The 13876-nt window shown below is 43.6% G+C and overlaps 1 protein-coding gene across 2 annotated transcripts in view; it reads right to left on the bottom strand.

Moving 5' to 3' along the window:
- Positions 1-13876, bottom strand: part of SLC9A9 (solute carrier family 9 member A9) — a 615414-nt gene that overhangs the window by 127866 nt on the left and 473672 nt on the right. For both annotated transcript variants that reach the window (XM_058295117.2, XM_058295118.2), the window contains exon 13: positions 6600-6651. In XM_058295117.2, coding sequence (XP_058151100.1) covers positions 6600-6651 — 52 coding nt within the window. The remainder of the gene's footprint in view (positions 1-6599; positions 6652-13876) is intronic.

The raw sequence follows: 13876 nt of genomic DNA on the forward strand, positions 1-13876 counted from the left end.
TCCTAAGTAGTAAGAAATTAGTGTGGATGGGGCAACTATTGGATATTTAAGTCACAGGTATAATCAAAATAAATAAACTGTAGGCCAAAGGAAAACCCAAGATATTTGCTATGAAATATGCATTTTATTGTTTGCAAAACACCATTTGTTACAATGTAACATTAAAAATACTCATCTGGGTCAGTTCAGTTGTTGAGCTTATGTGATGGTTAATTTCATGTGTCAGTTTGGCAAGGTTATGGTGTTCAGTTGTTTGGTCAAGCAAGCACTGGCTGATTGTTATGGTGAGGACATTTCGTAGATGGTTTTACATTAGTCAATTGCATCTATGGCTGATTGCATCTACAATCAACAAAGGAGATTGCCCTGAGCAATGAGGAGAGTTTTCTTATCCAATCAGTTGAAGGCTGCCTTAGTTCCCAGGTTTCTATGACAAATACCACATAATGGGTTGGCTTTAACCATGGGAATTTATTGCCCCATTTGGTTTGAGGTTAGAAGTAAAAAAACTGAGGTGTCAGTAAGGTGATGCTTTCTCTCTGAAAATTGTGGCATTCTGGGGCTGGCTGCTGGCAATCCTTGGGTTCCTTGGCTTTCCCATCACATGGCAATTCATTTTGCAATGTCCTCTCTTCTTTCTTTCCTGGGATCTTTTGGCTTCCAGCTTCTCACTCCTTTCTAGGGCTTTTTTCTATAAGGCCTCCAATTATAGGATTAAGACCCATCCTGATTCAGTTAGCCACACCTGAACTAAAAATAATCTCTCCAAAAGGTCCCATTTACAATGGATTCATACCCACAGGAATGGATTAAGATTGAGAACATGTTTCTTCTGGACCACTTAACCCAGTCTTCCAAATAGGTTGAAATGTGAGAACGGAGGGTTTCAGAAGTCAGAAAGAACTTTTGACTCTTCTTTGGCCAGCTAGCTTCTCCTGGGGAAGACAACTTCGCCTGCATTGGCGTTTTCAGCTTGTGGCCTGCCCTACAGAGTTGGGACATGTCAATCAGCACAGTTGTGTGATCCGTTTCTATAATAAATGTCTCTCCCTAATGCCTCTCTTCTCTCTCTATCTCTACCTCTATATGTATATATATCCTGTTAGTTCTGTTTCTCCTCAGAACCCTAATACAGCCTAATATTCCTGAAATATTTGTGGGGAAGTCGCGTGGAATTTACATTCTGTGAGAGCAACTCCAACAATATAGGAACAATGAATGGAGCAAGTATGGACTTCGTTCATAAGTGTTAAATCTGGAGGATGAGTATGTAGGATTCCCTATACTGTCCTCAATTAATTTATTAGGGATACTTGAAAAGAGTAACAATAAAAATTAAAGTTTTATTTAATGAACAGATCATTGGTTCATCTGCTAATTAATCTTTCCCTCCTGAGCCTGCTTAGATTTCCAACCCCAGCAACTCTTGGTGACCAGGAGTAATAGTATCCCTTGTGCAGAAAAACAAATACTTTTATTCCTCCCCAAATGGCCTCTTCCAGGTTTCAAGGGTATTCCAGGTTCCGCTTTTCTGGGAGTTGGCAAACAAGTGTTGTTCACCTTCCTCACATCCTTCATATTTGCAGAGGTACGCTGTTGCATTCTTCGAACTGAGGGAAAAATCTTAATCCTTTTAATCCTCGTTCCTCTGGCAGCAGCTCTCTCGGCTCAATTATTGAAGTTGTCCTTCTCTGAACTATCTCAGCTCTACTATGACATTCTTGAGCCGTGGTGACTGGAACTGATCCACCAGGTAACATACAAGCATAAAAGACAACCCAAACCAGAATTTCAATGAAGAAGCTATGGGAAGCAAAAGAAGTTAGCATTAACAGAACACGTCGGGAAACAAGCATAGCTTTAAAAAATAAAATGGTGTCAGAGAAGATGGACTTGGCCTCATCAGAACAGTTGGCAGGGCGGAGTTCAAAAAGAAATGAGTTTTTGAAGAGGGTTGATAAAGATTCCATTGCTTCCAGGCTCCACACCGCCATAGGGTACCCGTCACATATATAATAAAATCAGACACCGCTATGGCCAAGGGCTTGCCCTCTGTGCATTGCTCCCACCTCATCTGTGGCCGCTTCCCCCTTGCACACTCTGGCTTTTCTTGCTGTGCTCCAAATCCTCTGCGATGCCAAAGCCTTGGACCGCTCTTCTCTCAGATCCTATTTGGTTTGCATCTGCACATCAGTCAGGCCTCTGCCCAAATGCCACTTCCTCAGAGAGGCCTGCCCTGACCAGCCAATCGCCTCTCCTCCTCTGTGTTGCATCCTTTTACTATGGATTGAATCAGGCTATGGATTGAACCCTGTCCCCCCGAGCCTTAACACTCGGTCCTGTGGATGTGAACTCATTTGTAAACAGGATGTTCGAAGATTCTATTAAGACAAGCCCAAACTGAATGAGGCTGGGCCTTCACCCAGTATAACTGGGGTCCTTAGAAGCAGAGGAAATTTGGCACAGTAGCAGCAGAAGACCAAAAGAGACACATGGTGATGCGACAGAGGCAGAGACTGAATTATGGACTACTGTGAGCCACCATCAGAACACTGCAGTCTGGACAGAGTGTGGCCTGCTGACGCCTTGATGTTCGACTTCCGGCGTCCAAGACGGTGAGGCAATACATTCCTGTTGCTTAAGGCAACCAGTGTGTGATATTTGGTGTAGCAGATCTGGGCAACTAAGGCACTCTCTGAATTTATAGTATGTAGTCGTTAATACCTTTTTATTACTTTACACAGAATGTAAGATCTGTGGAGGTGAGGATTTTGAATTGGTAACTGCTTCATCCTGACAGCTGGATTAGTGCCTGACATGGGGAGCTGCCAGTCATGACTTGTTGAATGAATGAATGGATGAATGAATGAATAAACTCATGCATGTATGGATGCAGAGTGGTTCAGAGTACGGTTCTCGAAAAAAACTGTCTGGTTCAAATTCCAGCTTTGCCAGCTGGGGGCTCTTGGGAAAGTTTTTGTTTTGTTTTGTTTTAACTTCTGTGTATACAATTTCTTCATTTGTAAAACAGGGATATTAATAGTACTCCCCCATAGCATTATTTTGGGAATTAAACAAGTTAATACATGTAAGATGCTTCAAATAGGGCCAAGAAAAATTGTCAGTGCTCAACAAATATTAGGATGATGATGATAAAAAAGTGGAGAGGGGAAAAGGGAAGCATTAGGGGTGGGACTTCTTGGGTAGCAGGGATTTTATCTGAGGAGACTGAAGGTGGGTGTGACGCTCCTGTGACTTCACCTGCTCTGCATTGGTGTTCTTCCAAGGACAAGGAATTACTTTCAAGGCAAACTTTCTGTTTTCAGGATATTTTAGAGTTTTCCTTTTTCTACTTTCAAGAGACATAAAATTCACAACTATAACAGCTTCGATTTCTCTAAGTAACACATTTGCAAAGGGTATATAAAGTTTAATACCTGTGTGCAGAACATACTCCCTAAAGCTCTTTCTGATACTAAGAGTGTGATGCCATTCGCATCTAAGAGATGTACCAGGCAAAAAGGGAAACTACGGCATTACTAGTTAATCACAGCTGCAAGTTCCTATTTCCCAGATGTTACATTATTTTCCACAGAGAAAGATGAAATTTATTTAAAAATAGGCACAGGTAATTATATATGTTTATTCTTGACTTTGAGAGGGTACGATTAGTAATTTCCATTAATTATCTGCAAAATTTTGTAGCTTTCGGTAAAAAAGAATAGGGTCATTTAAAAAAAATTTTTTTTTAAGGTTGACCAGTGCAAAAATTATACTATTTGTTAATGCAAATCCTGTTTAATAAATGCAAAGCAAGTGGAAACATTCAATTCTCCTAAGAATTAGGGTTTATGCTCTGTAGTCCTACAGATCAACAAAAGCTGAGAATAAGCAGAGCTGTCAGGCAAAATGAGGGTAGAGAAGTTCTTGACACATGGTTTGGAAAGTACCCAAAAAATTCTGTGCAGATTGAGTGGCAAACACACAGGCACTGTGGTTTGCTACTTCAGGCGGAACAGTACGCTTTCCTATATACTCGGCACAACAGACAAGAATTATTTCAATGAGTAGGAAAAAATTCTCTCTGAAATGTGACTACTTTGGCAGATAAACATTATTGCAGATAAGAACACTTCCAGGACACATCTTTTAAAAATAAAGTTATTTTTAAGCAGCAGATCAGTAGAGACAATGTAAATGATCATGGGTTAGTTACTTAATATTTATGTAACTCTTTATGTGTCCTCTACATGAAGCCCTAGTGAAAAACCTCTTTTAAAATATAGTGACCCAGGAAATTCTGCACTGCTTGAGGATTGACTTTTCCCTCTAATTACATGAACTTAGCATGCTACTGATAGTTTCTCTTCCCACCTTTTGGTTTGACATAAGTTTACTTGTGCTTCAATGATAGCAAGTACAGAAGACTTATTCATGATCTGCTTATTCATGATTTTTTTTTTTATCCCTCTGGTTTCAACTTTCTGTTTTAATCATTAATATTACTTTTTATAGAATTTAAAATTCTTTAAAAGTCTCTTTTACTTTTATCTTATGCGTGGTGGTGGTATAAGCTGCCCCAAGTCCTTTGTAAAATAAGATGGATTTAGCTTAATGAATTAAGTTGGGTAGTTCTCATAAATACAATTTCCCTTGATTCTCACAACAACCTGGAGAGCTGTACATTATTATCATTCACATTTTTACAGGTAAGGAAACTGAGATTTGAGATTCAAAAGATGTAAAAATCTAGCCCAGCGAGCAGGTGTAGCTTAGTGGTTGAGTGCCTGCTTCACATGTATGAGGTCCCAGGTTCAATTCCTGGTACTTCCTTAAAAAAACAAACAAGAATCTGGTATGTATTCTACCAGACCATGTTTAAAAAAAAAAACTTGCCCCAAACAAGAGAGCAATTAAATAGCAAAATCAAGATAGAAACCAGGTTCCCTGACTTTAAATATTCATGTAGTTTTCACTGTACAATGCTGCATTATCCCATTTCTCTAAGAAAAAAAATACTTTCTATGGATATCAGCATCTTCAGGTAAGAATTAACAATAGTGAACTTTGTTTTTTGTTTGTTTGTTTCAAAGTGCCACATGAATGAGCTAAAAAGAACATATTTAAATTGCAAAAGGAAGGACTTGGGCTAGTGGGAAATCTTACCAACAACTACATGTGATTGTAAAATACTAGGCAGTTAGAAGATGAAGAGTTTCCTTTGATAAATTTTCTTATTCTGACTCTCCTTTTTTTACTTTTAAAGGAAATGATATATGAGAAGGATAAAATTTAGATCAAAGTTTTGCCTATAGGTAGGAGGATGGATTAGATGACCTAGAGAAGATGAAAATGTCTTTTAAAAATCAGCCACCATCAGACTGTGCAGGCTACGCATGGCAACCCAGCGGTGTAAAAAAGATGGACTTTGATCTTTTGAAGGTCACCCAGGCTGTCCCTGATCCTATGGCATGGGCATCCCTGCTGGGCTCAATCCTGCAGTTAGGGGCATTTCTTGGGCCACGAAGTCTGTGAAAATAGTGTCAGCCTGGCCTTGGACATATGTGACAAAAAATTTAAAGTACATGTGAGCCTGGATCATCACCAACTTAATTTTCCCACCCTTTCTGCAGAGCAGTGAGTCCTTCCTTTTTTATATCTATGCAAACCAGGAAAGTAGCACCTTTTCAAGCAACACTAACCAGGCATGCCTCACCGATAGCATCACAGGGGGAAAAAAAAGAAATAAGAGAGAGATGGATCCTCTTTAATTCTCAATGTGATCCTAACATTATTCATAAACAATGTTTCTTAAGCTATTTCCCTATCATGTCTGTTCATTTCCAATTCAGCAAAAGATGCAACAACATATATTTCAAGTGCGGAGTTAAAAATTACCAAAGCAAAATTGCCAATGGCAGATTTGACTCTGATATTACGCTCAATTTCAGAATTTGGAGACTGTGTTTCCCTTTGTTTACTAGAGGGAATTGCATATCTGCCTTGAACAATTTCCTCGAAGGATTTTCAGGTCTCTGCAGATAATGGCTGCTCAGTTAAATCAGGAATGGCTCACCTAGAGAGTTTCATTGTGTTTTTGCCCATTTCAATGTTTCTATACGCTTTTAGCTGATAATGAGAAACCATGTAGGGGCAGCAGGTCCATTTATAGTGTGCCCAGCATATACTGGATCACTATTATTCATTTTTACAAAATGAGCAAACTGTGACTAGAAGAACTTGAGTAAATTTCACCCGAGGTTACCTAGCTAGCAAGCTACTGGGCAGGGCTTAGAACTCTGGGGTGGCTCCCTCCTAGAGCCATACTCCTGCCCCTATACTGTCGAGTTTCTAGACTTTCCATTGCCTCAGAGAGACTGCAAGTACATGCAGTTCTAAGCATTTACATGCTAAAGCACTGACGTTATTATGCATTCTGGATTCCCATGTATTTTATAGTCATCTGGTTGGTCTTATCAGCAGACACAGCTTTAAATAGAAGGAGACCTTGGCCACACGCTAGACAAACATATGCTTATTCCTGGAATGAAACAGGAATGGAACATTTAACAATCTATATATTGGCTTCTTTGACTTGCCTGTTGCGAGGAGGGCTCCGTCTTCAGATCTTCATCCACATCTACTCCAACTCTGTTGAAGAAAATGGAAAACTGGTAAGTGCCTTGCTGTGGACAAGACGGTCTTTCATACCAGATTACCTGACCCAAACATGATGGGAATCGAGGGAAAGAATTGGCAGAAAACCATCCTCCCTCTCCCTGAATCAACAGAACCTGAAATGGATGTATGGCAAAACATGAACTTGTACGGCTGAGCTCAGCCCAGCGAGAGGCGGACCCCGGAAGCTGTTCCTTGCTGCCCTCTCTCCCAAACAGAGCAGAAGCCCCAGAAGCTGGGAGGGGAACCATCAGGAAAAGACCTCCCCATCCCTAAAAACAGGGATCCAGACGGGAAGGCAGCACGGTACTCGGTACTCTCGAGGACCCGCTGAATAAATGGCCTTGAGCACGGTCAAGCCCAAGCCCTGAGCAGGGCTCTCTGAGGCAGCAGAAACCAGTTCTTATCCAGAAGCTCACTGTGGCTGCCAACAGGGAAGATCCAGGAGAGTGGGGCTTGAGGCTTATGCAATTTGGGGAGGTCCTCTTTAAGAAAAGAATGTAAAAATACAAATATAAAATTAGGCATGAAAGTGACTCTTTAGAAAGAGAAAGTAAGTCACCAAAATTGACACTTTTTAAGGCTGGCAAATGCAACAAATGTCTCAAAACCCAGAGAAAAAACAAGAGTATTTTAATTAACTGCCTGACACACTTCTAAAATAACTTTTTCCTCCCTCATTTTGGCTGCATATTTTGCTAACCTCTTTATACAATAATGATTTTGTATTAGAACAGAAAGACCAAGTCCTCTTTCCTCTGGCAAGATGGATCAAAATAATTGATAGTTGGGACGCATTAAGCATGCTTCCTTCCACACAGGGCCACTTGCTGGGGGTGGCATTGCCGCAGGCAAATGCGCTCAGGCACCGAAGGGCAATAAATTCCATTCGACGGGATTCCTACAACAACAGGCAGGGAGTTTTCAGTGTATATGCTGCATCACGGAGGACATTCCCGTCAGGAAAGAACTTCTGCTTGACTGGGCACGGATGAGCACCGAATCCTCTGCTTTGGATTTACATATCCCGTGGTAGGAAGAGCAGTTTCGGGCCCAGTGCCCTTCCAGCCCGGTTTCTCCTCCACTACACAGACTTCCCAGGCAGGCACCACAGGGCACGCTCGTATTTATTGTCCCCTGAGAGGGGAGAAGGGTGACAGAGGGAAGCTGGAGTGGAGAGGGAGGGCGGTTGAGCCCACCTGTGGTTACTGGTTTCCTTCCGCCAGTCTTCCATCACCTGTGACCACGGGAACCAAGGCCAGGGGCGGGCCAGGGCCAGTGGGGGGACCCTGAAGTTGAACTTCCTCTGCCTCCAGCAGGTGCATCTCGGCGGTGGCCGGAAGTTTGAGGAGGAAGGCCTGGCTCAGGCTCCAGCAGGGGTCCACGAGGAAGCCTCTGCTTCTAGATGGTTCCGTCCTTCACCTCCCACCCCTTCCAAACACTGCGCAGTCCTCTTCCAGGCCTGTTCTCCGGGTGGGAGGCAGTGAGGACCCCTGTGTGGCCACTGTTTCCCTGGAAAGTGCGAGCAGCCACAGTGAAGAGGCAGCTCGGTTAAAATTCCTCTGATTCTTCAAACGTGTGTGTCCTCTGGGTATGAATAGCCAGGGCTCTCCAAGGGGGTGAAATGAATAGCGCTTTATTGCTTTTGACCTTCAGATAACTGGATAGGGTCAGGGGGAGGGAGATAACCTTGGACTCAGAGCGGATAAAGGCATTTGATCTATTTCCTTTAAGTAGGAGGGGAAGACGGAAGGGCAGAGAGAAGAGGTGGACAGGTCAGGGGGAAGAAAAAGGAGGGGACAGGAAAGAGAAGAAGAGAGGGAGGGAGGGGAAGGGAGGAGAAGGGGAAAGGAGAATTGGGGGGGGGGAGGACAGAGGCAGAAGAGGGGGCAGGGGGGAAGGAGGGCCCTGAGCTCGAACTTGTGGGAGGGAAGGCCCAGCCTCCAGGGAGCCTGCAGGCCGTGACCTTGGGGTGCAGGTGGGCCGAGCCCACTCCCCGCGGGCAGCGGGGCCAAGGGAGGAGGGGGCCTCCGCCACCGCCTCCTCCTGGGGCTGAGCGCCCGGCTGCTGGCAGGGGCTGCCCACGAGGCTCTATAACTGAAAGCCTCAACCCCCCACCCCCCGACAAGGCCGCCTGGGCCACCCCTGGGGGCCGTGACCTGAGCCGAGGGTCCTGAAGCTCCCGCCCCGCTGCATCCCTACAGCCCTTCTTGCTAGTTGTCAGTCCAGAAAATCGGGATGAACAGAAAAATCAGCTTGCCTGAGAACTGCAGGGCTGAAAGTGGGCGGCAGCGCTGAGGCCTCCACTAAGAGTCACACTGTCCTGGGCCGCGCGGGCAGCGCAGGCCTTTTCCCCGGCAGCGCGGTGGGGCCGAGGGGCGCCGGCAGGGTTAAGACCCTCAGCTCCACGTGGGCCTCGGAGGACAGCAGCCGAGCCCTGCTCCACGGGGCGAGGGCGCCTCCCACCCCGTCCAGGCGCCCGCAGGACCAAGGCGGCTCGGCCCGAGAACACTTAAGTGCCCTTCCTCCTGGGAAGTCACCACCGACAGACCTGGCCCCTCCCCTCCCAGAGCAGGGTCGGGGAGTTTAATGAGAGAAATAACCATTTCTATTGTAATTTAAGTGCTCTGAAGGCAGGACACCTAAGAACGCTGCCTTCTTCCACTTGTGATTTTACTACCTCTGAGAAAAGTCCTGCTAAATTATATTCCCAGGCTCCCTGCCCTCTTACACGGAGCATGGTGGGGATGCCCCAAGTCTTCACTGGAGGTCTCAGCATCACCATGGCCTCGTAGAGTCAAGCCCTCGCTGCATTGTAACATTTCCTAGGGGTGTGCGAGCCACTTTATATCCATTTTAGATAGTTCCTGGCTACTGGTTGTTTTTTTCTTCTTTCTTTCTTCCTATTCTTTTAAAATTCTTGTATCTCCCAGTTAGATTATTTGATTTCCTAGCTGGGACACTTTGTCATCATATTGTCCTGCATGCTTCCCCAGTTTCTTAATTTAGTATGAGACTAGATAACCTGATAACCAAATTTAGTACATTTTTTTTTTCAGTTTCTATAATTCAAAAAAATAAAATTCAAATATGACAGAGTGGTCTACAATAAATAAAATGCAATTTTTCTCTGCCTTTCCCCTGCATACCCCACACCAACTCCCCATTGTCTCCGAGGGCAACTTTCTGCATTTTCTCAATTGGTATATAAAATGACGTTGACATGCGTGGCACATTCACACCGTGCCCCTGGGGTTATGCAAACATGCCAGCTGCATCTGCATCTCTTTCTTTCCTGTTCAAGAAAGTGAGTCAGAGGTTGAAAGTGACATTGTTTTAGGGCTAACATTGACTCCACTCACAGTTATGCACGAAAGATCATTGACACACGTTGGTTCTTGGGTGGTTATTAGAAAGAAGACATGATGTCACCTGAGCTTGTGGTGCCACATGCTTACAGTGCAGCTCCCCAGGGGGGATCACAGATGAGTAAGATGAATTCAGCCTCCTGAGATGAGATCCAAGTTTCCTTAGTGTCTTTTCCTTTGGTGTTAAGCTGCCCTTTTTGCTTATCTGAGCTCACACGGTGTATGGAAACTAGACTTGCCCTTGTTTTGGAGCACCAGTACCCAAACCTCTCTCTGAGCTCTGACCCTGCTCAATCCACCAGTGCCTCTCCCAGGTCCAGGCTGGTGGTTTGGGCCAAGCTGCCCACTTTCCTGAACTTCCCAGTACTCCCCCTCCCCTCCTGATCACCAGCTTGGACCATCTGTCATGAGGCCCTGACTTGGGCTCAGGTCCCCATCACTTAAGTTTTTACTGAGGAGGAACTGGAAGTAGCTGTCCCTCTCCAACTCTACTCCCTGCTCCCCTTCTAGAGGTACCTGAGACTACCCTGCTCTGCACATGCCAATCCCCAGTCCACCCTGTGCTCACCTGCTTGGCTGTACCCAGTCATAACAGGGCCAGTCAATTCTCTCCATGGTATGACAGCCCTGGCTGAACTCCCTGTGGTCGTTGACGGAAAAGGGAAGCCCAGCTGCTAAGGGCTGACCTGGGTTTAAAACCATGGCCCTCTGCCCTGTATCACTACCTGGGTTTAGCTCTCCTCCTTAGTACACTGAAGATAATAGGAATACCTTATGGTGAGGACTAAAGGAAATAGCATTTGTAAAGTGTTTAGCTTAGGACCTGTTACATAGTAAATGCTCAAGAAATAGTAGCAGGTATTGCTGAAATGATTATATTTTATTATTATCAGTGAAGCTAGAGCAGAGTCCTGCCTTGTTTGATGCTCACTAATTTTGGAGATAAACCCTCCTAGTCTCTAGTTCTGGGTCGAGCAACCCTTGAATATACAGCATCAGCTGAGCCATACAGAGTGTCCAGTGCAACCAGGGATTTCCACTGTCATAATAAAACATCATTTCTGTTTAAGAAAGTCCAGCATCCCAGGTTGGAATTTATAATTTATTAGTAGGCTAGTGGTACAGGAAGGGAAGAAAGAAGGAAAGGAAAGTGTCTGAAGAGCAAGGAAAAGGAAGGGTTAGGATAGAGCTGAATAGAGAGCAGAGAAAAGAAAGATAAAAAGGAAATAACTAAAGAGAGGAAAAAGAGGCATATATTATTATAAAGAAGAGGTACATTAGTGGGTAAATAACTGCAGAAGTGCCTACAATCTTACAAACAGGAAACCAAAGGTGGATGGGTGAACAACCATGCAGATCAAGAAAATGACTAAAAATGCAGAGAAAGAAAAAATAAAGAATTAAAAAGCCACAAAAAAGCCTGGTTAAAATTTCATAGGATGTTTTGCATTTTTGATGTACCTTTTAATTTTAAGCAAGTTGAGTGCTGTCTCTATGGTATTCAAATGGAAATGAAAGCAAGCGTTGTACGTATTCCCAGCTGGGCCCTCCAACATCTCACTCCGGGCTCCTCATTTACAGTGAGCATCCAGCTCCATTTTCAGAGCAAAACACATCTCTTGTGCACCATAATGCACTCCTGTCCTATCCTGCCTCCATTCTTTGGTGAGTTTTACTAGACATATTAAAATCCCAAGATGCTCCCATATCCAACCACAGCTGAAAAGAATGCTGGATTTTTCTTAGAGGGAAAACAAGGTAAGTAACTAACAAAAGGCTCACTTTTCCCATTAAAGCCAATAAAATCCATTCTGATCCTTATCACTTAGAACCTCTGGAAAGGCAGTGAAATATTACTAAGGCTTTGTTTCATTGTATGAATTTCAATAGTCTTAGGTGTGCCTTGATTCTTTTGAGCCCTCTGCTGATAGGGGCTGAGTGGTGGGAAAGAAGAAATAATTTCCTCTAAAGAACTGTATTTGACGGCTAAGTATAAAATATGACGTTTCCAGTAAGGAAAGAGTGACTGGTTATTGAGCAAAAAGACAGTGGGACAACGAAGGAGTCTGAAAAGAGCCTGTGGGACTAGGGAACGGTGGGCAGTGATGAGAACATCACATAGGGGTCCAATTCTGGGGCTCCCCCCATTCATATCAATTAAATAAATATTAGTGGAGCTTGTGTACGACCCGAGTTACTCTAATACAATTGATCACTTGAATATTTAAAATTGTCTCGGAGGAAAAAAAATGAACTTATGTAAGTGGAAACTTACTTATTTCATTTTGTTATTTCAGTGTGGATTTGAAATATTCACACTGAGTGAGGATTTGGACCCTGAAACCAGCCTTCACGGGTTCAAATTTCACTTCTATTGTTTCCACATATGTAACTTTGGGACAAATTACTCAATCTGTCTAAATCTGAGTTTTCTCAACTATAACTGGGGATATGCATGTGCCTACCTCAGGGGTTATTATAAGGATAAATGAGTTAAGACATATAAAGTATGTAAAACATTACCTGTCACTTAGAAAGTGCTCAGAAATATTGGCTGATGTTTTTATTTTTGTCACTGCAATTATTATTAGGAAGAAACTGGTGTACCCTAAATTGAGTGGTAAATACAATACAGGTTAAAGTCAATTGTGGACTTTGCACAACTTATATCACACTATAATAAAATGATCTTATTTGCTTAAATGAATTTAGCAAACAATTACCGAGTATTACTTGGACCTCCTCTGTGATAGATGCTAGGATTTAAAGGTCAGTGACAGGATTGCTACCATCATTGACCTCAGCTCTAACTGGGAAGACAGACATTGTAAATAAAGAACTACAGTGTGATGTGCTAAACCTTGCATAAGAGTTATTTGAATACACCAGAAAAAGAGCTCAACCAAGATAGGCTGCAGAGGGACTGAGTATGTCTCACAGAGAAGCTGGGTATTGAGATGTGAGGCGTTTCACCATAAGAGAAAAGGAGGTTAAGGACATTCCAGGTTGGGGGCACAGCATGAGCAAAGGCAGGGAGGTTTAAAAGAGCAAAGTGGCTCTGGGACATGGAAGATAGCTTTGTGTTTCCAGACTGTGGGGGCTTTGCAAGTTGAGTGGGCAGAACTGCTTTGAAAGAGACCTGACAGTAAACTGAGGCCAAATTATGAAGGATCTTGAATGGTCCAACCAAGAATACATTTGGGTCTAAACTAAGATAGTTGTGATGGAGAAGAAGGGATAGATTTGAGAGACGTGATACATGGAGGGGAGGGGAGAGTGGTACATTACAGACTGAACCAGGAAACTTGTCTCAGGTTCACCTACCCAGAGCTTGTCTTGAAAGCAAAGCAGCAGCTTGCAGGCAGCCAAACAAGGTAGGAAATAATTTAAGTCAAGGTGGTCTGGGGCAAAGGACTACTTGCATTAAGTCATACAATGGAGCACTCAGGAGGGGGTGAGAGTCTATTTCATAGGGAGAGGAGAAGGCATTCGAATTCCAGTAAATGGAGAAATTCGTAAGGCCTTGAGTAAGCACAAGCCCAGGGAAAGAAGCAGCCTCCATGCAGGCGCAGGTAAGACAGAGAGGACCCTGAACTTCACATTCACCTTGATCTATCTTGATAGGAAGGTAAGCTCTGAAGGAGACAATGAGCAAAAAAAGTGCCAATTTTCAAAGACTGCAAAAGGTAGTTTTTGCTTTTTTTGTTGTTGTTACCTCCTGGCACTCAAGGAAATCTGTCATATCACTAGTTGCATGCAAACTTAAGGAACAGACAGCACAGGGACTAAATCCCAGAGTTTTAAAAATATTAAAATGTAGTGTGTGATAA

Source organism: Dasypus novemcinctus, chromosome 4 (genome assembly GCF_030445035.2).
Source record: "Dasypus novemcinctus isolate mDasNov1 chromosome 4, mDasNov1.1.hap2, whole genome shotgun sequence".
NCBI classification, from domain to species: domain Eukaryota; kingdom Metazoa; phylum Chordata; class Mammalia; order Cingulata; family Dasypodidae; genus Dasypus; species Dasypus novemcinctus.